Here is a 26,731-nt window from a genome sequence, read left to right as displayed (position 1 = left end):
GGTTGAACCCGGGGAGGAGGCCGGTCACCCAGCGCGGCCTGGAGCAGCGGCGCTCACGGACCCAGCCGGGGCTGAGCGGGTCCTCCCCGGAAGTGCGTCACTTCTGCCTCCGGTTGGAGAGCGGGTCGCTGCGCAAGGAGGTTTTCAGGTGGGGTAGGGGGGCCAGGTGGGTCTAAATAGTGCCCGGCCTGCTCTCCCAAACCCCGGGGCCTCGGGGGCTCGCCCTTGAGTGGCGCGTGGCGGAGAGCTGTCCTCCTTAGAGCGGTGGCCGGGCTGGCGGCGACTTGTGGTAGAGCCCCGGGAAGAGGGAGCGACCTTCAGGAAGCCAAGTCGTCCGAGGTAACCTAGAAGCGGCTTCCGCTTCGGCGCCGGCCCCGGAGCCCCCGAGAGACGCCGGCCGCTGCTCGGGGCCGCTGCACAGCGGCCGGTGGTGTTTCCGAGCCGGGCGACAGGACTGTCTGGGGCGAGGCCCGCCGTCAGGCTCGTGAGGCCGCTTTCTCTAACGTTTGTGCGGGTGGCGCCCAGGGCCGCGCGGCGGGAGCCGGCTCGGACACTGCCCACAGGTACAGTGCTCGCGGGCGCGCCCGGGCGGTCGTGTTCACTTTCCCGCCTCCGCCGGCGTTTCTTTTACTGGCTGATGTTATTGAGGGAGAAACGGGCGGTCCAGCCTCAGTCAGATCAGCTTCCTCTGATGCAAAAGCCTGGGAAGTGTCCCCAGCACCTCAGAGCCGTCGGGAGCCGGCCGTTTGTGAACACCATGGCTTCCTGGGCAGAATTTCGGTGCCCTTTCTGCTGGATCACCTCAGGGAAAGTGAGCCTCATGAGGCTCTCTTCAGCCTCGCTTAGAGGTCTAAATGAGCCCTGGAGAAATGTAGCAGCTGAATGTAATCGTGACCAACTAACGTGCTGTCCTTTTTTTCCCAACTGACATTTGGATAAACATTGTGAACAAGGATCAGCTGTAATTTTTCCTAGGTCAAGTAACGAGAAATTAAAAATACAGGTATAGGACTTACCTCGTGGCGCAGTGGTTGGGAATCAGCCTGCCAATGCAGGGGACACAGTTCTAGCCCTCGTCCAGGAGGATCCCACGTGCGGTGGAGCAGCTAAGCCCATGGGCCACAACTGCTGAGCCTGCGCTCTGGGGCCCGCGAGCCACAATTACTGAACCCGCGAGCCACAACTACTGAAGCCGGAGCGCCTAGAGCCTGTGCTCCTCAATGGGGCGTGGCCCCAGTCGTTGCAACTAGAGAAAGCCCATGCGCAGTAGCGAAGACCCAACACAGCCATACATACATACATACATACATACATACATAAGTGAATTTGGAAAGGAAAGGAAAAATACACAGGTATACATCTTCTGCATGGTGCTCTTTATATGTCTTGCAAAGAAATGCCAAGATAAATGTAGAGCAACTAGTTACTTAGTTGGGGGATGCTTTTGAGAAGAATAAGGCTCCATTTTTCTGAATTACTTTTCTTCTACTCTGGTCTCATTGTTTCAGCTCTCTTGCCAGTTTTCATACAGTGGAAAGGAGCACCTCAAATGGTCCAGGAAGTGAATGCTTCCATCTTCCCAAAAGGATAAAGGTCATAGAAGTTGTACTCTTTTACTGAAGACAGACTAGGACGATATGTTGAAATTTAAGAGAAACTCAGAATATTCTCCTGATCTTTCCTTTACACGGAGAGGATGGCATAGGAAGTGCATCAATTAAATCTTTGGATAATCCCCAAACTCCTTGGAGCCAGTGGGTCCTAGTTTTTTCACCCACCAACCTTTCCTGATTTTTTTTTTTAAGGCAAAGTGATTTATTGGCATTTGTCTTTAATAAGTTGTGCTGTATTCAGCTGAATAATAGAAAGAAAAGGAGAGAAACAAGGGCCTGGCAGTTGATTTTTAAAGTTCACGTTTCTCTCATAATAGATAACAAGTAGTAAAGTTCATCTGACTTTCTTACTGACATGCACTTTTTTCTGCCCTCAATGCCTTAGGAAGAAGATCCTTTTATTGATTTTGTTCCAGACCAGACTGGGCCTCAGTTGTCAGAGGTAGTGCTGGAGGTGTGTCCAATACAGGAGCAGAATTGTTCCTCGAGAAGAATGATGACCATAGATCTGAAGGTGGCTGAGTACTTGAACCCTCAGATCAGGACTCTGTGGGAGACCAAGGGACCTGTGACAGGGAGCTCCAGTCAGCATAAGAAATATGCCCCCCAAATGGACAGTCTCAGTCCTGAGAGGTCTCACCAGCACTTCCGGAGCTTCCTCTATCATGAAGCAGCTGGACCCCGGGAGGCTGTTGACCAGCTTCTGGAATTATGCCGTCGGTGGCTGAGGCCAGAGATTCATTCAAAAGAGCAGATCTTGGAACTTGTGGTGCTAGAGCAGTTCCTGTCCATTCTGCCCAGGGACACCCAGACCCACATAAAGAAGCACCATCTACAGAGCATTGAGGAGGCTGTGGTCCTGGTAGAACACTTGCAGAGGGAATCTGGTCAAACGAGGAATGGGGTGAGAAGAAAGATTCCTGTTGTGTACAGTGAAATAGGCTGATGGTGGATGTATTGGGACAATTAATTGAGAAATAAAGTGAAATAGGTTACTTCTGTTGTCCCTCTAGGACATGTAAAGCAGGATACGAAAGCACAGATCCACAGCCATAGTCGGTGCATACGATTAAGAAATCCTGAGAGAGGCTTCCCTGGCCTTAGGGAGAGAGTTGGTTTTTGCCCTCTTTGGAGCCAGGGTGTGTTGAGGGTAATGAGCCTAGTCTGGCTTGGCGAAGGAGATGGGCCTCAAGTTCTTCTAAACAAACAAAAGGCAATAAGGAGTTGGAGAGGAAGGAACAGATCCAGGAAAGGAGGAATTCCTAGAGACCAAAGAAGAGTGAAGTTACGAAAGAGAAGGAGAAACCAAACAACTAGAGGAAGACTGCCCAGGAAGAGAAAAAGTAGAAAGGAAACAGGGAAAGAAAGATTTGGAAATCCCAACAGAGTAGCTGAGAGAAGAAAGAGCGTGAGGGATAGTGTCCTCTGTACCATAGACAAGGGCCTCCACTGCCCTCCCTCAGTTGTTGTTCTTTGGCTCTGCTTTGAGCAGGGAACCAGGGCATGCCCTTGGGCAGGTGGCGGCATACCAGCTGGCTTCATAGGCCTACTGAGAATACTGGGAGGGCACACGTTTTGTGTCAAAATCATTTGGGGATAGGTTGGAGCCCTAACCCTCTTTTTTTTTTAATTACTTTTGGCAGCATCGGGTCTTCATTGATGTGTGTGGGCTTTCTCTACTTGTAGCGAGCGGGAGCTACTTTTTGTTGTGGTGCACGGGCTTCTCATTGCGGTGGCTCCTCTTATTGTGGAACACGGGCTTTAGGTGCGTGGGCTTCAGTAGTTGTGGCTCTTGGGCTCTAGAGCCCAGGCTCAGTAGTTGTGGCGCACGGGCTTCGTTGCTCTCTGGCATGTGGGATCTTCCTGGACCAGGGCTCAAATCCATGTCCCCTGCATTGGCAGGCAGATTCTTTTTTTTTTTTTTTTTTTTTTTTTTTTTTGCGGTACGCGGGCCTCTCACTGTTGTGGCCTCTCCCGTTGCGGAACACAGGCTCCGGACGCGCAGGCTCAGCGGCCATGGCTCACGGGCCCAGCTGCTCCACGGCATGTGGGATCCTCCCAGACCGGGGCACGAACCCTCGTCCCCTGCATCAACAGGCGGACTCTCAACCACTGCGCCACCAGGGAAGCCCTGGCAGGCAGATTCTTAACCACTGCGCCATTGGAAGCTCAGAGCCCTGGCTCTTTCCTCCCACATTTTTCTCCATTTCACCCCAATCCCCTGTGAGACTTCCCTGGCCATGTGGAAAATCTGGTTGACAGGACAACTTTTAAATTCAGTTCATTAATCTTTTGAGAGAGAAGACAGAAAACCACCAAGGCAAGAATCTAAGTTGGGAGAGAAAGTCTATCAAGGAAGCATGAGAGCAGATGACGGGTGCAACCCTGTTAGTGGTCTGAGCTGGGCTGGATGCAGAGGGTGGGGGCTGCTGTCTTGGAGCGCTGGCAGTAACCACACCTTTTTTCCTCTTCTGCCAATATTCTTATATTTTGTGTATAGTTCTTGTGGAAAATTGGTGGTCCCATATCTCTTTTAAGTCTTTATGACATTTCCTTTAGTGTCTCCTTCTTCCCACAGTTTGCACTCTGCTTTTTCCTCCCTCTCCCACCAACTCCCAAACCAAAAGTAAGTTCCATGGTAACAAGGATGGGCATTATTTCTAGGTTGCAGACCATGAGCTGGGAAAGGAGGCAGTGCTCTTGGGAGAAACAGCAGAGGCCCCAGGCTTCAAGCGGAAGCCAGCAGAGGCCCAGCAAGTGGGCATGTCCCAGGATGAAGAATTTTGGAATACACACCAGAGTCTACAAGAGCTGCTGATCAGGAATACCCACAAAGAAACTGAGCCCATATGTGAGAGGGGTAAGGAGCTTCATGTTACTTTCCTTCTCTTGGGAGCTGCGATAGTAATTTAAGCCAGAACGCGTGAGCACTTTCTGGTTGCCCTGCCCTGTGGATCTACTAATGCAGCCACGTTAGCAATTAGGATGCCCCCCAGGTTATGGTAGAGCAGACCAGGTGTGGCTGAAGGTGGGGGTTGGCCTAAGATAGAGAAATCTCCAAACCACAGAACCCTGTTAATGACACTGGGAACTCAGTTTTTTAGAAAAGTGGAGAGGGTCGGGCCCACCTTGTCCTCATAAAATACAGAAGGAATTGGGATCAGAAATGGGTTGTCAGTGGTGGAATGTGAAGAAAATTGTGTACCAGGAAAGAAGTAATAAATGATTAAAATCTCCTACTGTATACTGGAGTCCCTGAGTATGTCATTTTCAAATATGTTTAAGCTTTGTCTAACTCTGAACAACTTGTGTCATGAGAGGGAAATAAAAAGGGTTTTTCCTTGTGTTAATTTTGCTCATGAAAAATGGGGAATCTGTTTAGAGGCTGGTAGATACTTGGTTCTCATTAACAAGGAGAAGGCCATTTCTGGGCACCATACACTTGTAAAGGTGTCTCATCAATACTGAAAAACTCAAGGTCTTCTGTATTTTAGAAATGAGCCTAGGATATTCAGAAACAGAAGCGAGAGAGATTTCCTGTGGCTCTCCTTCACCCACAGCGGTGTCTGCTCACCGGATCCTAGCCTTTCCTGAACAGACAAACACCAAAGACTGGCCAGTGACACCTGAGCTCATCTTGCCTGAGTCCCAGGTGAGCTGTGCTTTCCAGCTTCTTAGGGCTGCCTTTCCCTGCTGCCCTTGACCCACGCTCCCCAGCAGGTGTTCAGAGCTGTTAGTCCAGATGTTCCCCACGATTTTGGGCACTTCTTTGTTGATCCCTTGCCTCCTTCCTTTCTGCCTTCTCACTTTTTAAAAATCAAATGCTGTTAGTTCCTTTTGTGACTGGCTTACCATGCAGTTGATGGCTCAGAAGGTTGGACTGCTTTTGAAGTGGCAAGTACTGAGCTAAAGCCCATTTTCTTCTCTAGAGCTTGTTGACATTTGAAGAAGTGGCCATGTATTTTTCCCAAGAAGAATGGGAGTTATTGGATCCTACTCAGAAGGCCCTCTACAATGATGTAATGCAAGAAAACTATGAGACTGTCATCTCTCTAGGTAAAGATTGTCCCTTTCTCTTTGCATAGGAGTGGAGTAATCTGTCCTGTTGTTGGCCTACTGAAATGCACCCCTGTGAGAGAGTTTCTGTTCTAGTAGCTGACTGGTTCTCAACTAAATGGTGTGGGCAGGGAAAAGGTATATCCAGATCACCAGGAAGCTTTTTCCCAGTGCACATGATCATTCCTTATCCTAAATCTTGATCCTTCCTGCTTTCTTTCCCTCCAAATTGCTCTTAACTTTCCCATCTCCACAAAGGACACCACAATTCACCCAATATTTTAGCCCAGAAAACTTGGTCATCCTTTACACCGATCTTATCAAACCGCAGTAGTACAACTGCATCACTAGTCCTCTTGGCTCCACCTTCACCGTGTAGCCTGAGTCCAACCAAGTCTCAGCCTGCTGTGCTTTAGCATCGTGGTGTAAGCCAATGACATCTCTAACAAGGTCCACTTCAGTACTTTCTATCTGGCACCCCCTGCCACCATTCCTCCCCTCCTGCAGGCTGTTTTCCATACAGCACAGCCAGAATCTTTTAAAAACTGGATCATATCAGAACATTTCTCTGCATCAAAACCTTACTGTGACTTTTCACACATTCAGAATGAATCCAAACTCCTTGTAGAGGCACCCAGGACCCCCCAAGTTCTGGCCCCTCCTCACCTTCCTGCCCTCATCTCCCGCCATTCCTGCCCTGCTCAGTCCTCTTTAGCGGCACTGGTCTTGCTGTTTCTTTTTTTTAAATATATAAATTTATTTATTTGTTTGTTTTTGGCTGCGTTGGGTCTTCATTGCTGCATGCGGGCTTTCTCTATTTGCTGCGAGCGGGGGCTACTCTTCGCTGCAGCGCGCGGGCTTCTCATTGCTGTGGCTTCTTGTTGCAGAGCACAGGCTCTAGGCCTGTGGGCTTCAGTAGTTGTGGCACATGGGCTCAGTAGTTGTGGCTCGCAGGCTCTAGAGCACAGGCTCAGTAGTTGTGACGCGTGGGCTTAGTTGCTCCATGGCATGTCAGATCTTCCTGTACCAGGGCTCAAACCCGTCTCCCCTGCATTGGCAGGCGGATTCTTAACCACTGCACTACCAGGGAAACCCTTCTTGCTGTTTCTTGAACTCACCAAGCTCATTTCTACCTTTGCATTTCCTTTACTTGGCACACTGGACTCAGTACTACATTTTCCAACACCTCTAATTTTTGTCCATCTCAGGAGAATTCATGTCATGTAAGGAAAAAAACAAGACTTCCTTTTATTGACTTCACTCATGAAAACTGAAGAGAGTCAACTGGGAAACCCATCTTAGGGGCTAGTAGATGCTTGATTCTTGTTTAAAATGAGATAGCCACTTCTAGGTACCACATAACACTTGTAAGGTGTTCCATTTCTGCTGAAAGATCAGGATCTTCTATATTTCAGAACTGAGCCTAGTATGTTCAAAGACAGAAGGGAGAGAAATTTCCTCTCACTCTTCCACAGCGGTGCCTGCTCACCAGATCCTAGCCTTTCCTGAGCAGACAAATGCCAAAGACTGGACAGTGGCACCTGAGCTCGTGTTGCCTGAATCCCAGGTGAGCTGTGCTTTCCAGCTTCTTAGGGCTACTTCTCCCTGCTGCCCTTGACCCACGCTGCCCAGCAGGTGCACAGAGGTGTTAACCCAGATGATCCCCCTCAGGAACTGGGCACCTCCCAGGCTATTTGCTGATCCCTTGCCTACTTCCTTTCTGCCTTCCCACTTAAAAAAAATTCATGTGCTGTTAGTTCCTTTAGTGACTGGCTTACCATGCAGTTGATGGCTCAGAAGGTTGGGCTACTTCTGTAGTGGCAAGTACTGAGCTAAAGCCCATTCTCTTCTTTAGAGCTTGTTGACATTTGAAGAAGTGGCCATGTATTTTTCCAAGGAAGAATGGGAGTTACTGGATCCCACTCAGAAGGCCCTCTACAATGATGTAATGCAAGAAAACTATGAGACTGTCATCTCTCTAGGTAAAGATTCTCCCCTTCCGTTAGCATAGGAGTGGACTAATCTATCCTGTTGTTGGTGTACTGAGAATGCACCCCTGTGAGGGAGTCTCTGTTGTAGTAGCTGACTGGTTCTCAACTAGATGGTGTAGGCAGGGAAAAGATCACCAGGGAGCTTTTTCCAAGTACACCTTCCTTACACTATTTGGAATTCTTGATCTCTTCTTCCCTCCCAACTTGCCCTTATATCTTGCCCTTATCATCTCCGTAAAAGGAATACCCACTCATCCGCTTGCTCAGAGTAAGAAACATCCAGTCATCCTTTACCTTGATCTTGCCATAATACCCCCCTAAGTCTAATACATCACTCTTGGATCTGCCTTCACAGTGTAGCCTGAGTCTGATCCTGTCTCAGCTTCTTGTGTTAGCATCCTGGTCTTAGCCAGCCACATCTCTATCAAAGTCCACCTCAGTACTTTCTAACTGGCACCAACTGCCACCACTCCTGCCCTCTCAGTCTGTTTTCTACATGGCAGCCAGAGTCTTTTAAAAACCTGATCAGATCATGACATTTTCTGCTTCAAAACCTTGCAATAGGGCTTCCCTGGTGGCGCAGTGGTTGAGAGTCTGCCTGCCGATGCAGGGGACGCGGGTTCGTGGGAAGATCCCACATGCTGCGGAGCGGCTGGGCCCATGAGCCGTGGCTGCTGAGCCTGCACGTCCAGAGCCTGTGCTTCGCAACGGGAAGAGGCCACAACAGTGAGAGGCCCGCATACCGCAAAACAAAACAAAAACAAAAAAAAAACCTTGCAGTAACTTCTCATAAGGTTCAGAATAAATCCAAATTCCTTACCAAGGCTCTCAGGACCCTCCAAAATCTGGCCCCTCTTCAGCAGCCTGCTCTCATCTCCTGCCACTCGTGCCCTTGCTCTGGCCTCTTTGTTCACACTGCTCATCTTGCTGTTTCATGAACTTGATGTGCTCATTTCTTTCCCCTTCCCTTTGCCTGGCCCACGTTTCTGCCGCATGGTAAAATTCTCATTTTAGGGTTCTGCTCAGATATCACTTTCTAAAAGAGGCTTTTCATACAGCCTTATCTAAAATACCTTCACAGAAGCAGAATCTTAAACGTTCTCTTACCCTGCTTTAGTTTTCTTCAAAACATTTATCACTCCCTGACATTTTATTTGCTTGTTTATTAATGTTAGATTGTCTCACTCTGCACTAGAAGATAAGCTCTGTGAGATCAGGGGGCTTGGCTTATTCACCACTGTATCCTTAGCACATAGAGGGTGTCTGGTGCACCATAGCCACTCAGCACATATGTATTGAATGACTGAGTGATGAATACTTTCCATACTTGGCAATATGATTTAGAGAAAGCCCACTAAGTAATTCTCGTCTGTTTCCTCCACCTGGATGTGAACCAGTGAGCTATGGGAATGGTAGAAATCTTTCCTGGTCCAGTGTCTGGTACCTGAGAGCTAAATTGAAAGTTGCTGTAGTATAACAGGAATCACTTGTGTTTATGATACCCAGCCCACTGACCTTCACATTGACTCCCCTAGACCTGGCCTTACCCAGTATGAGTCTTCCTAAAGACTTAATAGGACCAGGTATACTTCCTACAGCCTTTGCAGTTTGGTCCTACCTTAGTAGAATATGGGGTATTCTTGGTAGCAGAAGATGGGGATCATGCACTGGATTCCCATGCCCTATATCCTTTTCATTGGTCCAGCTTAGGTTTATTTCTCAGTCTCTACTTTGCATATCCACCCACAAATGAAGTATGTTATGAACATGATACCAGATATGAGTCTATCCATTTAACCATTTGGCGTTGCAAACTGTTAAAGTATCCTTTGCTCTTCCTGAAATAGTATGGAATTAGTGGACTACTGTTGTTACCAATCCTTGACCTCAGTTTTTCCATTTCACAGCCTTATTTGTGCTCCCCAAACCCAAAGTGATCTCCTGTCTAGAGCAGGGGGAAGAGCCGTGGGTTCAAAGATCCCTGGAGTTCAAGGACAATTCTGGAGAGCTGCCTACAGGTAAGTACACCATGGGAAGAAAGGAAATGTGCCTTAATAGGAACTTTTATAAGGGCTTAACATTTTACACTTCTGCTTATCTGTTTTTTTAAAAAATTAGTGGTCATCCAGTTTTTCTCTTCATTACTGTGGCTTTCTTGCTCTGTCATATGGTTAGCTGTTTCTTATGTTTATTCCAGCAGGGCTAAAGCTCAAAAATGACACTGAAAATCTTCAGCCTCTATGTCTTTGTGACTTAGAAATACAAGCACCAGTAGATATAGCATCAAAAAAGGCCAGATTGAAAGTCCCCCAGAAAACAATGGGCAAAGAAAATCATGGTGATATGCATAGGGTCGGGAAATGGCACCGAGATTTTCCAGTGAAGAAAAAAAAGAAACTTTCAACCTGGAAACAAGAGCTGCTGAAACTTATGGATCTTCACAAAAAAGAACGTGCAGGAGAGAAGCCTTTTAAATGCCAGGAATGTGGGAAAAGCTTCAGAGTGAGCTCTGACCTTATCAAGCACCAAAGAATTCACACTGAAGAGAAACCGTATAAATGTCAGCAGTGTGATAAGAGGTTTAGGTGGAGTTCAGATCTTAATAAGCATTTAACAACACACCAAGGAATAAAACCATATAAATGCTCATGGTGTGGGAAAAGCTTCAGTCAAAATACAAATCTCCACACACACCAAAGAACTCACACTGGAGAGAAGCCCTTTACATGTCATGAATGTGGAAAAAAATTCAGTCAAAATTCCCACCTTATTAAACACCGGAGAACTCACACAGGTGAGCAGCCTTATACCTGTAGCACATGCAGGAGAAACTTCAGCAGACGCTCAAGCCTTCTTAGACACCAGAAACTCCACCAGTAAAGGGAAGCTTGTTCAGTGTCCTAGTCTGAAGAAATTCACCAAGTGGAGCTTGACCTTAAAGTTATGAAAAGTACAAAATTATGAAGCATGAAGAATTTTTCATCAGTGGAATTTTTCATCAGGAAACTTTGGGAAATAAACATGTTTCACAGAAGGAATCAAGGTTGAGTCTGCAGGGAATGTGTTAGTAGTTGTACTACTTGCTGTTTTTACTAAAACTTTCAGGGAATTCCTTAGCAGGAGAGGTGTTCTAAGAACATTCAGAGTAAAGGGAAAAGCTGTTTTGGGACTGTATTTGGCAAAATAGCAAATTCAGCTTCAAATAGTGGATGCAGCCATGAATTCTGTGGTCACAGAGGTGAATATTGTTGGTTTGCATTGATTTCCCCAGCCACTCTTAAACATACATGTTAGAAACATTTGTAGCATGGTCTTCCAAAACAGAAAGCAATAATATGTTTAATTGCATACCATTGTCTTCCAGGTTTACCAATTTCAATAATCTCATGGGCAGAAATGAATTCTAATGTAAAATTTTTGAAGAACCAAATTGGATTTTCTTAACTGTCCCATCATCGGGTACTGTTCACAAATTTGGACATTGTTTGAGTTCGTTTTTTAACTTTTTAGCAAATTCAGCTCTGGAATAAGTACAGTTTTTACTGTGATGAAATCATATTTACTTCACTGATAGGGAGTCTGCCCAGGTGAACTAATCACTATTGTATGCCTCTCTGGTGGTGGATGGAAAAGGGAGAATACCTCTAAGAAGGAGATAATATGGAAACGGGTTGGAATCTTTAGCCATGTAAAGAAGAATTTTCTTGAGTAAAAGAAACTAGACTGTTACTTACGTCACAATATCAATAGGATAAAACAGCCATGAAAATGAGCACTTTTCCAAGGTCTAAATGGAAATTAATGGCAATTCAGGATCACCTTCTCAGGTTTTTATCTGTTTGCATTTTAACTTGGCTTTTGTATGTCATTAAGAACAAGGAGAGGGTTATATTTGTCTGGGAACTGGAGTGTTTACTGCACCAGGATCCTGTGGGTCACAGGGCATGTTACTGTGGGAATCCAGTGAGCAGGATACCAGTTCCCAAAAGCAAAGATTTGGGAGAGGATGCTGAGTGGTAGGCAAGGACGGAAAATACACATCTATGTTGGTTGACTTACACTGTAACTCTTAAACAGGAAGGGTCATCCTTCTGTTTTCTCCATTGTATCATGTAACAGCCTTAGTGTACACATTTGATAGATGGCTGAAAATCTCTGTAGGCTGTGGATTTTCTTGTAGCTCCACCTTTTAGCTACAACAGTGATGCAGGTGTGTTCCTGATAGAGCATCTAGGTGTAATCAGGAAAGGAGTTAAACAAGGAAATAAGAGATCCAGAGGCTTGTTAAGACCCCATAGCTAGTGGGTCTGTTGGCTGTCACTTAGCTGCATCAGTCAGGCCTGAGGGCAAGATTAGCAGGACTCATCTGTATGTTGTCCCTGCCCAGCCAGCCTAGATGACATTGTACTGTATCTATTTCTAGCTTGTAAAACATTCCTGTTTCTTGATTGATTACTGAAACACTCTTAAATCTCCAGTTTCCATATGAAACAGATAACACTCAACTCAAGGTTTTTCTGGGGATTAGAGGGGTTGATGAAGGAAAAGCACCTAACGGCCTGGGAAATAGCAGGGTCTCAGTGTGTGTGTGTGTCCTTCCCTTTCCCCTGGTCCCCAGTGGTATGTTGGGTGGACTGACTACATTAAAGGAGCAGATGCATTTGTGGCTGTTGCAGCTCCTTCCAGGAGCTGAGCACTCGTGTTGGTGGTTTGCTCGGTTGATTTGTTCCTTGGCTTCAGTGCTTTATGGTGTAAGTCACCTGAGGTTTTGGTCTGCTGCTGTCAGCAGGATTTCATTTTCTTCTCTAAGATAACTGTACCAGTATACCAGTGTGCTTCTTTTTTAAGCTCAGCCAGCTCTGCAGCTCTGGTCTGCATAGATCTTACCCAACAGTCTCAGCCTTACACCCCTGGGGCTCTGTTTCTTCTCCCAAGATATACATGTGGATTTCTTGCTGACACTACATTCATTCACTCAATTTAATGAGGGCCTTTTATGTGCCCAGGTAGTCTTCTAAACTAAGGATATAGTAGTGGACAAGGAGACAAAATGCATGTCCTCATGGAGCTTGTGTCCTAGTGAACAGTAAGAAGGGAGTGGCTAGACTTTTTTCTCCTTGCAGTTAGACAGGATCCTGAGATAGTTTTGAGCAGTAGGTTGTGCGCAGAACTCTCACTTCTCAGCTTAAGCATTTATTTTTTGGTGCAGGACTCCCTAGTGTTGTCTTTTCCTGCCTCAGTCATACAAGCACATACAGAGAGAGGGGTCACAATTCAGAACAGTCTGGAATGCCAAGCACCCCACATTGGGGAGGGGTATCTGTTCCAGAGAGTCTCCCAGACCTATAATGGACTTTCTAGGAATAAGAAATAAACTTTTGTTGCGTTAAATCACTGGGATGTTGGTGCTGTGTGTTTCTGCAGCATAACGTGGCCTGTCTTGTTGGAAATGCTAGAACAGATCCAGCACTTGCTGGATGACATATGTAACGCAGTAGATGTTGACAGTCTTCTTGAAATAGGAGAGATGTGAACCTTAGGATGAAACTAACACCATAGAAGGCAGAGCAGAGTGTTAAATACTCAGGTTTTAGAGACACCACTGAGCGGTAGAATCGAGAATCACCTGACACCTAGAACTGCCCAGGACTTTTTAGCGACATAAATCTATACGTTTCCTCTTATTGTTTAAACCAGAGTGATTGGGGTTTCTGTTCATTGTAACAAATCATTCTAATACATAGAACAATACCTGATTTAAGATAATATACGTAGGAGAGGAACAATGTTCTTATATATACCTATTTAAAAGCTTTCATTATGGGGCTTCCCTGGTTGCGCAGTGGTTAAGAATCCAGCTGCCAACACAGGGGACACGGGTTCAAGCCCTGGTTGGGGAAGATCCCACATGCCGCAGATCAGCTAAGCCTGAGCACCACAACTACTGAAGCCAGCTTCCCTACAGCCCATGCTCCACAACAAGAGAAGCTACCGCAATGATAAGCTTGCGCACCAAAACAAAGAGTAGCCCCCGCTCGCCACAGCTAGAGAAAGCCTGCGAGCAGCAATGCAGCCAAAAATTAATGAATTAGTTAATTTAAAAAACTAATTACAGAAATTATCAACATATTTAAAATAGAGAAAGTAATATGACAAGCCCCTATATAGGCTTTAACAATTTTGCCAACTTTTGTCATTTATCCCCTCCAGTTTTTTATTGGTTTTTTTTTGCATCTATTGAGATGATCATATGGTTTTTATTCATCAGTTTGATAATATGGTGTATCACATTGATTTGCGTATATTGAACAATCCTTGCATCCCTGGGATAAATCCCACTTGATCATGTTGTATGACCCTTTCAATGTGTTGTTGGATTCTGTTTGCTAGTATTTTGTTGAGGATTGTTGCATCTATATGCATCAGTGATATGGGTCTGTAATTTTCTTTTTTTGTAGTATTTTTGTCTGGTTTTGGTATCAGGGTGATGGTGGCCTCATAGAATGAGTTTGGGAGTGTTCCTTCCTCTGCAGTTTTTTGGAGGAGTTTGAGAAGGATGGGTGTTAGCTCTTCTCTGAATGTTTGATAGAATTCACCTGTGAAGCCGTCTGGTCCTGGACTTTGGTTTGTTGGAAGATTTTTAATCACAGTTTCAATTTCATTACTTGTGATTGGTCTGTTCATATTTTCTATTTCTTCCTGGTTCAGTCTTGGAAGGTTATACCTTTCTAAGAATTTGTCCATTATTTTCAGGTTGTCCATTTTATTGGCATAGAGTTGCTTGTAGTAGTCTCTTAGGATGCTTTGTATTTCTGCAGTGTCTGTTGTAACTTCTCCTTTTTCATTTCTAATTTTAATTTGAGTCCTCTCCCTCTTTTTCTTGATGAGTCTGGCTAATGGTTTATCAACTTTTTTTATCTTCTCAAAGAACCAGCTTTTAGTTTTATTGATCTTTGCTATTGTTTTCTTTGTTTCTATTTCATTTATTTCTGCTCTGATCTTTATGATTTCTTTCCTTTTGCTAACCTTGGGTTTTGTTTGTTCTTCTTTCTCTAGTTCCTTTAGGTGTAAGGTTAGATTGTTTATTTGAGATTTTTCTTGTTTCTTGAGGTAGGCTTGTATAGCTATAAACTTCCCTCTTAGAACTGCTTATGCTGCATCCCGTAGATTTTGGATCGTCGTGTTTTCATTGTCATTTGTCTCTAGGTATTTTTTGATTTCCTCTTTGATTTCTTCAGTGATCTCTTGGTTATTTAGTAACGTATTGTTTAACCTCCATGTGTTTGTGTTTTTTACGTTTTTTTCCCTGTAATTGATTTCTAATCTCATAGCATTGTGGTCAGAAAAGATGCTTAATATTATTTCAATTTTCTTAAATTTACTGAGGCTTGATTTGTGACCCAAGATGTGATCTATCCTGGAGAATGTTCCGTGTGCACTTGAGAAGAAAGTGTAATCTGCTGTTTTTGGATAGAATGTCCTATAAATATCAAATCTATCTGGTCTATTGTGTCATTTAAAGCTTCTTTTCCGTATTTATTTTCATTTTGGATGATCTGTCCATTGGTGTAAGTGAGGTGTTAAAGTCCCCCACTATTATTATGTTACTGTCGATTTTCTCTTTTATAGCTGTTAGTAGTTGCCTTATGTATTGAGGTGCTCCTATGTTGGGTGCATATATATTTATAATTGTTATATCTTCTTCTTGGGTTGATGTCTTGATCATTATGTAGTGTCCTTCCTTGTCTCTTATAACATTCTTTATTTTAAAGTCTATTTTATCTGATATGAGTAATGCTACTCCAGCTTTCTTTTGATTTCCATTTGCATGGAATATCTTTTTCCATCCCCTCACTTTCAGTCTGTATGTGTCCCTAGGTCTGAAGTGGGTCTCTTGTAGACAGCATATATATGGGTCTTGTTTTTGTATCCATTCAGCAAGCCTGTGTCTTTTGGTTGGAGCATTTAATCCATACATGGTTAAGGTAATTATCGATATGTGTGTTCCTATGACCATTTTCTGAATTGTTTTGGGTTTGTTTTTGTAGGTCCTTTTCTTCTCTTGTGTTTCCCACTTAGAGAATTTCCTTTAGCATTTGTTATACAGCTGGTTTGGTAGTGCTGAATTCTCTTAGCTTTTGGTTGTCTCTAAAGGTTTTGATTTCTCCATTGAGTCTGAATGAGATCCTTGCCGGGTAGAATAATCTTGGTTGTAGGTTTTTCCCTTTCATCACTTTAAGTATATCATGCCACTGCCTTCTGGCTTGTAGAGTTTCTGCTGAGAAATCAGCTGTTAACCTTATGGGAGTCCCCTTGTATGTTATTTGTCATTTTTCCCTTGCTGCTTTCAATAATTTTTCTGTCTTTAATTTTTGCCAATTTGATTACTATGTGTCTCAGCTTTTTTCCCCTTGGATTTATCATTTATGGGACTCGCTGCACTTCCTGGACTTGGGTGGCTATTTCCTTTCCCGTGTTAGGGAAGTTTTCGACTATAATCTCTTCAAATATTTTCTCGGGTCCTTTCTCTCTCTCTTCTCCTTCTGGGATTCCTATAATGTGAATGTTTCTGTGTTTAATGTTGTCCCAGAGGTCTCTTAGGCTGTTTTCATTTCTTTTCATTCTTTTTTCTTTATTCTGTTCGCAGCAGTGAATTCCACCATTCTGTCTTCCAGGTCACTTATCCGTTCTTCTGCCTCAGTTATTCTGCTATTGATTCCTTCTAGTGTAGTTTTCATTTCAGTTATTGTATTGTATTGTTCATCTCTGTTTGTTTGTTCTTTAATTCTTCTAGGTCTTTGTTAAACATTTCTTGCATCTTCTCGACCTTTGCTTCCATTCTTTTTTGAGGTCCTGGATCATCTTCACTATCATTATTCTGAATTCTTTTTCTGGAAGGTTGCCTATCTCCACTTCATTTAGTTGTTTTTCTGGGGTTTTATCTTGTTCCTTCATCTGGTACATAGCCGTCTGCCTTTTCATCTTGTCTTTCTTTCTGTGAATGCGGTTTTTGTTCCACAGGCTGCAGGATTGTAGTTCTTCTTGCTTCTGCTGTCTGCTCTCTGGTGGATGAGACTAACTAAGAGCCTTGCGTAAGTTTCCTGATGGGATGGACTCCAGTTTTTTGGTTTTTATTTTGCTTGGGGAGACTGGGTTGGTTGTTTTGGAATATTTAAAGCCAATCCCAGACATTATGACATTTCATGCATAAATAGTTTCATTTATAAGAGAGAAACAGTTCTTGACAGTCTTTGCCCTAAACCATGTTTGAGAACGAATTTTCAAAGAAGAATTCTCCTTCTTGTGGAAGCCTTCTCTCCACAAGAGGCAATCTTAATTGAGAACGTGGGAACTTCCTTTCCCTCCCTCAGAGGGCAACCAGAACTTGACCAACAACTTCTCAAGGTGACTTTGTAAGAGGACGCTCTTGGTCTCCCCGCTGGGGTATTCATTTATGAGAACAACAGGCAACCCAAATACGTCATAATGAGGGTGGTCCAGAAGGAATACTAGATGCCTGTAATGATCAGACCAACTTAGTAAGCTGAAACTACATGATCAACTGCTAACTTTTAACAAGCATCAGAGTGATTCATGCATTAAGAGTTCAGTGGCAGTAGTTAATTGTTGGTTTTCTGGAAGCCACTGAAGAACAAAATAATAATAGTAAGTACTCTCTAACATGTTCATATAGGACATTTCCCTAGGAGCTCAAAGTGCCCTCATTTACCTACTTTCATTGGTTTTCATCTTTATTTTTCTTGAAATAATGTGTAAATGAATAGTAAAAAATTAGAATTTATTGTAATTCACTTACCTCTAAGCATTCCTGCTTGGTCATATTTCTTTTTGTTAGTATTACCCATCACATTTAACTAACTGCTAAGATGAAAAATGAAGTGGAAATTTAATACACCTTTTCTGTTTCCTTCCTCATTTGGTGCCATACTTCCTCTTCATGAGGAATTTTCTCTTCTTTTTTTTGGTTGGTGTCCACCCCTTACCTTGATCCTCTTCTGGTGTTATTCTAAGGTAATTATTCTGTGCTTCAACATCCAGTGCTCTAATAGTCTAGAAGTGTGGTATAACCTGCTTTGAAAGATCCCTTTATGGCCAATATAACTTACCATACTTTATCATTTATAAATATCGACTTAATCAACAAAGTGTATTTGCAACCAGTATTCTTGGTGCCATAACTAGTGTTTATCACCTGCAGTTCCCAAATTGACATATTAACCTGCTACCAAAACCTGGTTCCATCTTTATCTCTACCTGTGGACGTTTGCTTCCTAAAACTTTTGGAGAGATATGTGCTGGGAATGTTCATTTATTCATTCAACATTGGGCAGATGTTTATTGGGCACTTTCTACGTGCCAGGCATTGTTTTAGGTGCTGAGATTTTCACTTAGCCTTTTTGCTTCTAAAGAATGCTGGGGTGAGGAGGAGGAACCTTCCCTTGTGGTCCAGTGGTTAGGTCGCCACACTTCCACTGAAGGAGGGCACAGGGTTCCATCCCTGGTCGGGGATTCCCGCCAACTGCACAGCACATCCAAACCTAAATAAATAAAAGCTGGACTGAGGATGAAGTGGGCATTCTCTAGGCCCCTATACATCATTTAAACAATTTGTATATTTTTGTTATTCATTTGTTTGGCAGTTTGACTTTCCATGGTCAGTTTCCCACTCCATCTTATCTTTTTTTTTAAAATAAATTTATTGGGCCTCCCTGGTGGCGCAAGTGGTTGAGAGTCCGCCTGCCGATGCAGGGGATACGGGTTCGTGCCCCGGTCTGGGAGGATCCCATATGCCGCGGAGCGGCTGGGCCCGTGAGCCATGGCCGCTGAGCCTGCGCGTCCGGAGCCTGTGCTCCGCAATGGGGGAGGCCACAACAGTGAGAGGCCCGCATACCGCAAAAAAAAAAATAAATAAAATAAATTTATTTTATTTTATATTATTTTTGGCTGCACTGGGTCTTCGTTGCTGCACGCAGGCTTCCTCTGGTGTGGTGAGCGGGGGCTACTCTTCGCTGCTGTGCACGGGCTTCTCATTGGGGTGGCTTCTCTTATTGTGGAGCACAGGCTCTAGGCGCGTGGGCTTCAGTAGTTGTGGCACGTGGGCTCCAGTAGTTGTGGCACGTGGGCTCAGTAGTTGTGGTTTGCAGGCTCTACAGCACAGGCTCAGTAGTTGTGGCGCACGAGCTTAGGTGCTCTGTGGCATATGGGATCTTCCCAGACCAGAGTTTGAACCCGTGTCCTCTGAATTGGCAGGCGGATTCTCAATCACTGCATCCCCAGGTAAGTTCTAGATACATTCTCAATAATACATTGAGACAAAGCAAACTCCTATGAAAATTTAGGCATTTTAGTATATGAGCAATTATATCCTATTTGCCAAAAGAGTTTTGTTTGTTTTTTTGGCTGTGTCACGTGACATGTGGGATCTTAGTTCCCTGAACAGGGATCAAACCTGTGCCTCCTGCAGTGTACGCGTGGAGTCAACCACTGGACCACCAGAGACATTCCAAAAGGTTTTTTTTTTTTTTTTGGTTGCCTTGGGTATTCGTTGCTGTGCGTGGGCTTTCTCTAGGTGCAGTGAGCGAGGGGCTACTCTTCATTGCAGTGCACAGGTTTCTCACTGTGATGGCTTCTCTTGTTGCGGAGCATGGGCTCTAGGCGCATGGGCTTCAGTAGTTGCAGCACATGGGCTCTAGAGCTCAGGCTCAGTAGTTGTGAAACATGGGCTTAGTTGCTCCACAGCATGTGGGATCTTCCTGGACCAGGGCTCGACCCTGTGTCCTCTGCATTGGCAGGCAGATTCTTAACCACTGTGCCACCAGGGAAGTTCCAGCATTTTTTTTTAAGCCTGTTTCAAATTTTTATAACCATCAACCCCAAAACGATCAGCAACTTCATTTCAGCATTACTTGGGGACTTCCCTGGTGGCGCAGTGGTTAAGAATCCACCTGCCAATGCAGGGGACATGGGTTGGATCCGTGGTCTGGGAAGATCCCACATGCCACGGATCAACTAAGCCCATGTGCCACGACTACTGAGCCTGTGCTGTAGAGCCCGCAGGCCACAACTACTGAGCCCACATTCCACAACTACTGAAGCCCGCGTGCCTATAGCCCGTGCTCCACAACAAGAGAAGCCACTGCAATGAGAAGCCTGTGCGCTGCAATGAAGAGTAGCCCCTGTTCGCTGCAACTAGAGAAAGCCCATGCACGACGAAGACCCAACGCAGCCAAAAATTAAAAATTAAAAAAAACAAAAAACCTATTAAAAATTTTTTAAAAAGACATATTACTTAACACTACATGAAAGAAGCTCAATAGTAGAGAATTTAATATTGAAGGATTTGAATAGACATTTCTCACAATAAGATATACAAATGGCCAATCAGCACATAAAAAGGCAATCAACATCATAGGCCATCACAGAAATTCAAATCAAAACCACATTGAGGGAAATGCTCCAGCAAAAGATAGAAGCTCTCTTCATGGATACAAAAACAAGACCCATATATATGCTATCTACAAGAGACCCACTTTAGACACATACAGACTGAAAGTGAGGGGATGGAAAAAGATATTCCATGCAAATGGAAATCAAAAGAAAGCTGGAGTTGCAATACTGATATTAGGTAAAGTAAACTTTAAAATAAAGAATGTTACAGGCTTCCCTGGTGGCGCAGTGGTTGAGAGTCCGCCTGCCGATGCAGGGGGCACGGGTTCGTGCCCCAGTCCAGGAAGATCCCACATGCCACGGAGCAGCTGGGCCCGTGAGCCATGGCTGCTGAGCCTGCGCGTCCAGAGCCTGTGCTCCGCAACGGGAGAGGCCACAACAGTGAGAGGCCCGCGTGCCGCAAAAAAAAAAAAAAAAAAAAAAAAAAAAAAACAATGTTACGAGAGACAAGGAAGGACACTATATAATGATCAAGGGATCAATCCAAGAAGATATAAAAATTATATATGCACCCAACATAGGAGCACCTCAATACATAAGGCAAATGCTTACAGCTATAAAAGAGGAAATCTACAGTAACACAATAATAGTGGAGGACTTTAACACCTCATATACACCAATGGACAGATCATCCAGCTAGAAAATTAATAAGGAAACAAGCTTTAAATGACACAATAGACCAGATAGATTTAATTGATATTTATAGGACATTCCATCCGAAAACAGCAATTACACTTTCTTAAGTACACACAGAACATTTTCCAGGATAGATCACATCTTGGGTCACAAATCAAGCCTTGGTAAATTTAAGAAAATTGAAATCATATTAAGCAACTTTTCCAACCACAATGCTATGAGATTAGAAATCAATTACAGGGAAAAAATATATATAAAACACAAACACGTGGAGGCTAAACAATATGTTACTAAATAACCAAGAGATCACTGAAGAAATCAAAGAGAAAATCAAAAGATACTTAAGAGACAAATGACAATGAGAACACGACGATCCAAAACCTATGGGATGCAGCAAAAGCAGTTCTAAGAGGGAAATTTATAGCAATACAATCCCCTACTTCAAGAAACAAGAATCTCAAACAGCCTAGCCTTACACCTAAAGGAACTAGAGAAAGAAGAGCAAACAAAACCCAAAGTTACGCACCACGATGAAGAGTGGCCCCCACTTGCCACAACTGGAGAAAGCCCTCGCACAGAAACGAAGACCCAACACAGCAAAAATAAATAAATTAATAAACTCCTACTCCCAACATCTAAAAAAAAAGAACCCCCCCCAAAGTTAGTAGAAGGAAAGAAATCATAAAGATCAGAGCAGAAATAAGTGAAATAGAAACAAAGAAAAAAATAGCAAAGATCAATAAAACTAAAAGCTGGTTCCCTGGTGGTCCAGTGGTTAGGATTCTGTGCTGTCACTGCCGAGGGCCTGGGTTTGATCTCTGGTTGGGAAACTAAGACCCTACAAGCCGCCAAGAAAAAACAAAACAAAAAATCAACCAACCAAACAAAGCACATTGAGATACCATTTACCTCCCCTAGCATGGCTATAATCAAAAAGATAATAACATGTTATCAAGGATGTGGAGAAATTAGAACCCTCATACACTGCTGATGGGAATTTAAATTGTTCAGTCACTGTAGAAAACTCTTTGTCAGTAACTGCAAAAGTTAAACATCACCATTTGTCCCAACAATTCCACTGCTAAATATATACCCAAGAGAATAGAAATCTCGTGTCCACAAAAAACCTTACACATGAATGTACATAGCAGCCTTATTCACAATAGCCCCAAAGTAGAAAGAACCCAGATGTCCATCAACTGTTATATGGATGAATAAAAAGTGGTATATCCATACAATGGAATATTATTAGCTATAACAAATGAAATTCTGATATATGCTACAACATGGATGAATGTTGAAACATGCTAAGTGAAAGGAGTTAGACATAAAAGTCACACGTTATATGAAATATCCAGAATAGACAAATCTATAGAGACAGAAAGTGGATTAGTGTTTTCCAGGGACTGGAAGCGTCAGGGGGTGGAGGTTGACTGCTAAAGATACAGGGTTTCTTTTGGGGTGATGAAAATGTTCTGGAATTATATACTGACGATGATATGTAAATATACTAATAAACCACTGAATTAAACACTTTAAAATCGTGAGTTTTATTATATGTGTCTTATATTGCAATTTAAAAATTGGCAGGGACTTAAACAGGTATTTTATTGTGGTTTTTTGGGTTTTTTTGTTGTTGTTTTCTATTGTGGTTTTGATTTGCATTTCCCCAATTACAAGTAGGCTTCCAGGGACTTCTGTGGTGGCACAGTCGTTAAGAACCCGCCAATGCAGGGGACACAGGTTCCAACCCTGGTTGGGGAAGATCCCACATGCCACGGAGCAACGAAGCCCGTGCACCGCAACTACTGAGCCGGTGCTCTAGAGCCCGCGAGCCACAACTACTGAGCCCATGTGACACAACTACCAAAGCCTACATGCCTAGAACCCATGCTCCACAAAAATAGAAGCCACCACAATGAGAAGCTCGTGCATGGGAACGAAGAGTAACCCCTGCTTGCTGCAACTAGAGAAAGCCTGCGGGCGGCAACGAAGACTCAGTGCAACCAAAAATAAATATAAATAAATAATAAAATTAAAAAAAAAGCAAGTAGGCTTCCAGGTAACTAATAGTAGCAGGTGGGACAGGGAAGAAGACTGTGGACAAGAAAAAATGAAAGATTACGTAAAGGCTTTGAAAAGGAGTAAACTAATTTAGGAAGGCTTTTGTGGAGGCAGGGGTTAGGTGGCAGAGTGGAGAACCAGTAATACAGGAAAAGAAAGAAAATGTATAAAGATGGGAAAGGCGAGAGAAAAACTTAGTATTGGGGCTCCAGCTCTGGGTAAGTTGGAATGAGCATGCTTCACCTTTTCTCTCACATAGAAAACAAGTCTAAAACCTGGATAGAATGCATAGAGCAGCTATTTGAGAACTGCAAAGCGTCAATAGCAGCAGGTGATTTGGAGAACAACAGTAGAATTCAAAGTACCACTGAACTGATGCTGAGTTTATATAGGATTTTAAAAAATTAATTAATTATTGTCTGCGTTGGGCCTTTGTTGATGCACGCGGGCTTTTCTCTAGTTGCGGCGAACGGGGGCTACTCTTCGTTGTAGTGTGTGGGCTTCTCATTGCAGTGGCTTCTCCTGTTGCGGAGTACAGGCTCTAGGCGTGCAGGCTTCAGTAGTTGTGGCACATGGGCTTAGTAGTTGTGGCTCGCATAATGGTGAGTTTACAAGTTATATTCTCTGATATTCCTTTACCTCAGCTTAGCACAACTAGAAACCTGGAAGTGAGCACTGTAGCGAAGATGGAGACCAAATACAACATTTATGACAAAAATTCTAAGAAAACTAGGAGTAGAATGGAACTTCTTCAACCTGTAAAAGAGCACCTGTTCTTTTAAGTTTATTTATTTATTTTTATTTTGGTTGCACTGTGTGGCTTGCGGGATCTCAGTTCCCTGACCAGGGATTGAACCCAGGCCATGGCAGTGAAAGCACCAAATCCTAATCACTAGTTCACCAGGGAACTCCGAAAGAGTATCTATATTTTAAAAACCTATAGTTCATATCACATTTAATTGCAAAGACCGAATGCTTTCCCTCTGAGATAAGGAACAAAACAAGAATACCCACTTCTGCCACTCCTGTTTATCATTGTACTGTAAGGTTTGGCCAGTCGAATAATGAAATAAAAGGAAATACAAAACATCCATATTTGAAAGGAAAAACAAAACTGTCTACTCAGATGACATGATTTTTATTGTGGAAAATCCTAAGATGCTACCAAAATTTCTAGAATAAGTAAATTTAGTAAGATCACAGGACACAAAGTCAACAGACAAAACAAATTCCATTTCTATACATTGGAAACAATATAATTTACAATAGCTTCAAAAATGAAATATTTAGTTATAAATCTAACAAAACATGTACAGGATATGTATGCTGAGAACTATAAACCACTGGTGAAATAAGTGAAAGAAGTCCTAAGTAAATGGGAAGACATACCACGTTCATAGTTTGGAAAGACTCAACATAGTAAAGATATCAGTTCCCCAGACTGATCAATAGATTTAATGCAATGTGGAAAGATAAACGAATTAGAATAGCCTAAATAGTTTTGAAAAATAAGAAAAGATTTTGAAGGAATTACAACACTTGATTATAAGACTTTCTCTAAAGCTACATTCATCAAAAGAGTGTGGTCTTGAGGACTTCCCTGGTGTTCCAGTGGCTAAGACTCCACGCTCCCAATGCAGGGGGCCTGGGTTCGATCCCTGGTCAGGAAACTATATCCTGCATGCCTCAGTGAGGATCACATGGCAACGAAAGTCCTGTGTGCCACAACTAAGACCCTGTGCAGCCAAATATATATTTTAAAAAAAGAGTGTGGTCTTGGTAAAGGGATAGACCCACATATCAGTGGCATAGAATAAAGTCCAGAAGTAGACCACATAAATACAGCAAGTTAATTTTTATATGCAATTTTTTTTTTTTTTTTTTTGGCTGCATTTCCCTGCTTGCAGGATCGTAGTTCCCCAAGCATGCATTGAACCTGGGCCCCGGCAGTGAAAGCACAGAGTCCTAACCATTAGATCACCAGGGAATTCCCATCATATGCAATTTAAAAATGAGATGACAATTACATAAAATAAAATTAACCATTTTAAAGTGAACAATTGAGTAACACTGAGTACATTCACAATATTGTACACGTCTATCTAGTTCCAAAATATTTTCATCACACCCCTCCCGAAAAACCCCATATACATTAAGCAGTTACTCCCCATTTCCATTTCCCCACAGTGCCTGGAAAATTACAAACCTGCTTTTTGTCCCTCTGGATTTATCTATTCTGAATATTTAATATAAATGGTGTCATACATTTATTATTGGGCCTGAATTTCTTTCACTAGCATAATGCTTTTGAAGTTCATTCACATTATAGCATGTATCAATCAGCACTTCATTCCTTTTTTTGGCTGAATAATATTCAATAGTATCGATTTATTACAATTTGTTTATCCATTCATCTGTTGATGGACATCTAAGTTGTTTGTAGTTTTTGGGTATTGTGATAGTTCCTCTGTAAACATGTATGTACAAGTATTTTTTGGGGTACCTGTTTCCAGCTTTATTGTGTTTATACCCAGAAGTGTAACTGTACGGTCATGTGGTAATCCTATGTTTAATTTTTGAGGAACAGTCAAACCTTTCTGTAGTTGCTGAACTGTTTTACATTCCCACCAGCCATGTACAGGGTATCCAATAACTCTACATCCTTGACAACACTTGCTATTTTCTGTTTTATTATTATTATTTTTGCCATCTAAATGAGTGTGAAGTGGTATTTTATTGTGGTTTTGATTAGCATTTTCCCAATGACTAATGATGTTGAGCATCTTTTCAGATTCTTCTTGGCCATTTCTCTTCTTTGGAGAAATGCCTATTCAAGCCTTTTGGCCATTTCAAAATTGGGTTGTTTGTCTTTTTGATTTTGAGTTGTAGGAATTCTTTATATATTCTGGATATTAGACCCTCATCCTATGTATGATTTGTAAGTGTTCCCCACCCTTTTACACATTTTCTTTTCACTTTTCTGATAATGTCCTTTGATACACAAAATATTTACATTTTGGTGATGTCCAATTTATCTATTTTTTCTTTTGTTGTTTTTGCTTTTGGTGTCATATATAAAAAGTCATTATCGGACTTCCCTGGTGGTGCAGTGGTTAAGAATCTGTCTGCCAATGCTGGGGACATGTGTTCAAGCCCCGGTCTGGGAAGATCCCACATGCCACGGAGCAACTAAGCCCATGCGCCACAACTACTGAGCCTGTGCTCTAGAGCCTGCAAACCACAACTACTGAGCCCACGTGCCACAACTACTGAAGCCCGCGTTCCTAGAGCCCGTGCTCTGCAGCAAGAGAAGCCACTACAATGAGAAGCCTGTGCACCGCAACGAAGAGTGGCCCCCACTCACTGCAACTAGAGAAAGCCTGCACACAGCAGTGAAGACCCAACACAGCAAAAAATAAAAAATAAAAAATAAAGCCATTATCAAATCCAATTTCATTAAGATTTTCTCATATATTTTCTTTGGAAATTTTATAGTTTTAGCTCTTATATTTAGGTCGTGGATCCATTTTCATGATATATTTTTTGGCCTTGCCACACAGCATGTGGGATCTTAGTTCCCCAAACAGGGATCGAACCCGTGCCCCCTGCAGTGGAAGCACAGAGCCTTACCCACTGAACCTCCAAAGAAGTCCCTCATGAATTCTTGTGTTTGGTGTGAGGTAGAAGTCCAACTTGTTTCTTTTGCATATGGCTATCCACTTGTGCCAGCACCATTTGTTGAGACTATTCTTTCCTGCTTGGAATGTTCTTGTAGCCCATATTGAAAATTGTTTGGCCATAGATATACTGGTTTATTTTTGGAGTTTTAATTCTATTCTGGTTGTCTGTATATCTGTCCTTATGTCAGTGCCACATTATTTTTATTACTATAGATTTGTATTA

The 26,731-nt window shown here is 43.0% G+C and overlaps 1 protein-coding gene across 11 annotated transcripts; it reads left to right on the top strand.

The window, feature by feature from the left end:
* The first annotated feature begins 6 nt into the window (after window positions 1–6).
* LOC132476718 (zinc finger protein 75A) lies at window positions 7–26,156 on the top strand. 11 transcript variants are annotated; one of them, XM_060078855.1, is made up of 9 exons: window positions 7–148; window positions 1,999–2,517; window positions 4,278–4,473; window positions 5,108–5,265; window positions 5,543–5,669; window positions 7,085–7,236; window positions 7,525–7,651; window positions 9,568–9,678; window positions 9,858–14,561. In XM_060078855.1, the coding sequence occupies exons 2-9, from the start codon at window positions 2,107–2,109 to the stop codon at window positions 10,538–10,540; spliced, it is 1,965 nt and encodes a 654-aa protein (XP_059934838.1). In that variant the 5' UTR covers window positions 7–148; window positions 1,999–2,106; the 3' UTR covers window positions 10,541–14,561. The 11 variants fall into 11 exon arrangements, with proteins under 11 accessions (XP_059934838.1, XP_059934843.1, XP_059934840.1 ...); XM_060078860.1 differs by lacking the exon at window positions 9,858–14,561 and adding an exon at window positions 25,911–26,156 and having other exon boundaries at window positions 117–563; XM_060078857.1 differs by having other exon boundaries at window positions 117–563; window positions 1,999–2,127.
* Window positions 26,157–26,731: the final 575 nt, after the last annotated feature.

Source organism: Mesoplodon densirostris, chromosome 16 (genome assembly GCF_025265405.1).
Source record: "Mesoplodon densirostris isolate mMesDen1 chromosome 16, mMesDen1 primary haplotype, whole genome shotgun sequence".
Lineage (NCBI taxonomy): Eukaryota > Metazoa > Chordata > Mammalia > Artiodactyla > Ziphiidae > Mesoplodon > Mesoplodon densirostris.
Note: the sequence above shows the minus strand (reverse complement) of the source record. Positions and strands in the feature narration are given on the sequence as shown.

What these genes read in the sequence shown, in the direction of transcription:
- LOC132476718 (XM_060078855.1), top strand. Translation starts at nt 2,107, where the DNA reads ATGATGACCATAGATCTGAAGGTGGCTGAGTACTTGAACCCTCAGATC. An exon ending in CTGGTCAAACGAGGAATGGG is followed by an intron (nt 2,518 to 4,277) that starts GTGAGAAGAAAG and finishes CATTATTTCTAG; the next exon opens with GTTGCAGACCATGAGCTGGG. An exon ending in TGAGCCCATATGTGAGAGGG is followed by an intron (nt 4,474 to 5,107) that starts GTAAGGAGCTTC and finishes TCTGTATTTTAG; the next exon opens with AAATGAGCCTAGGATATTCA.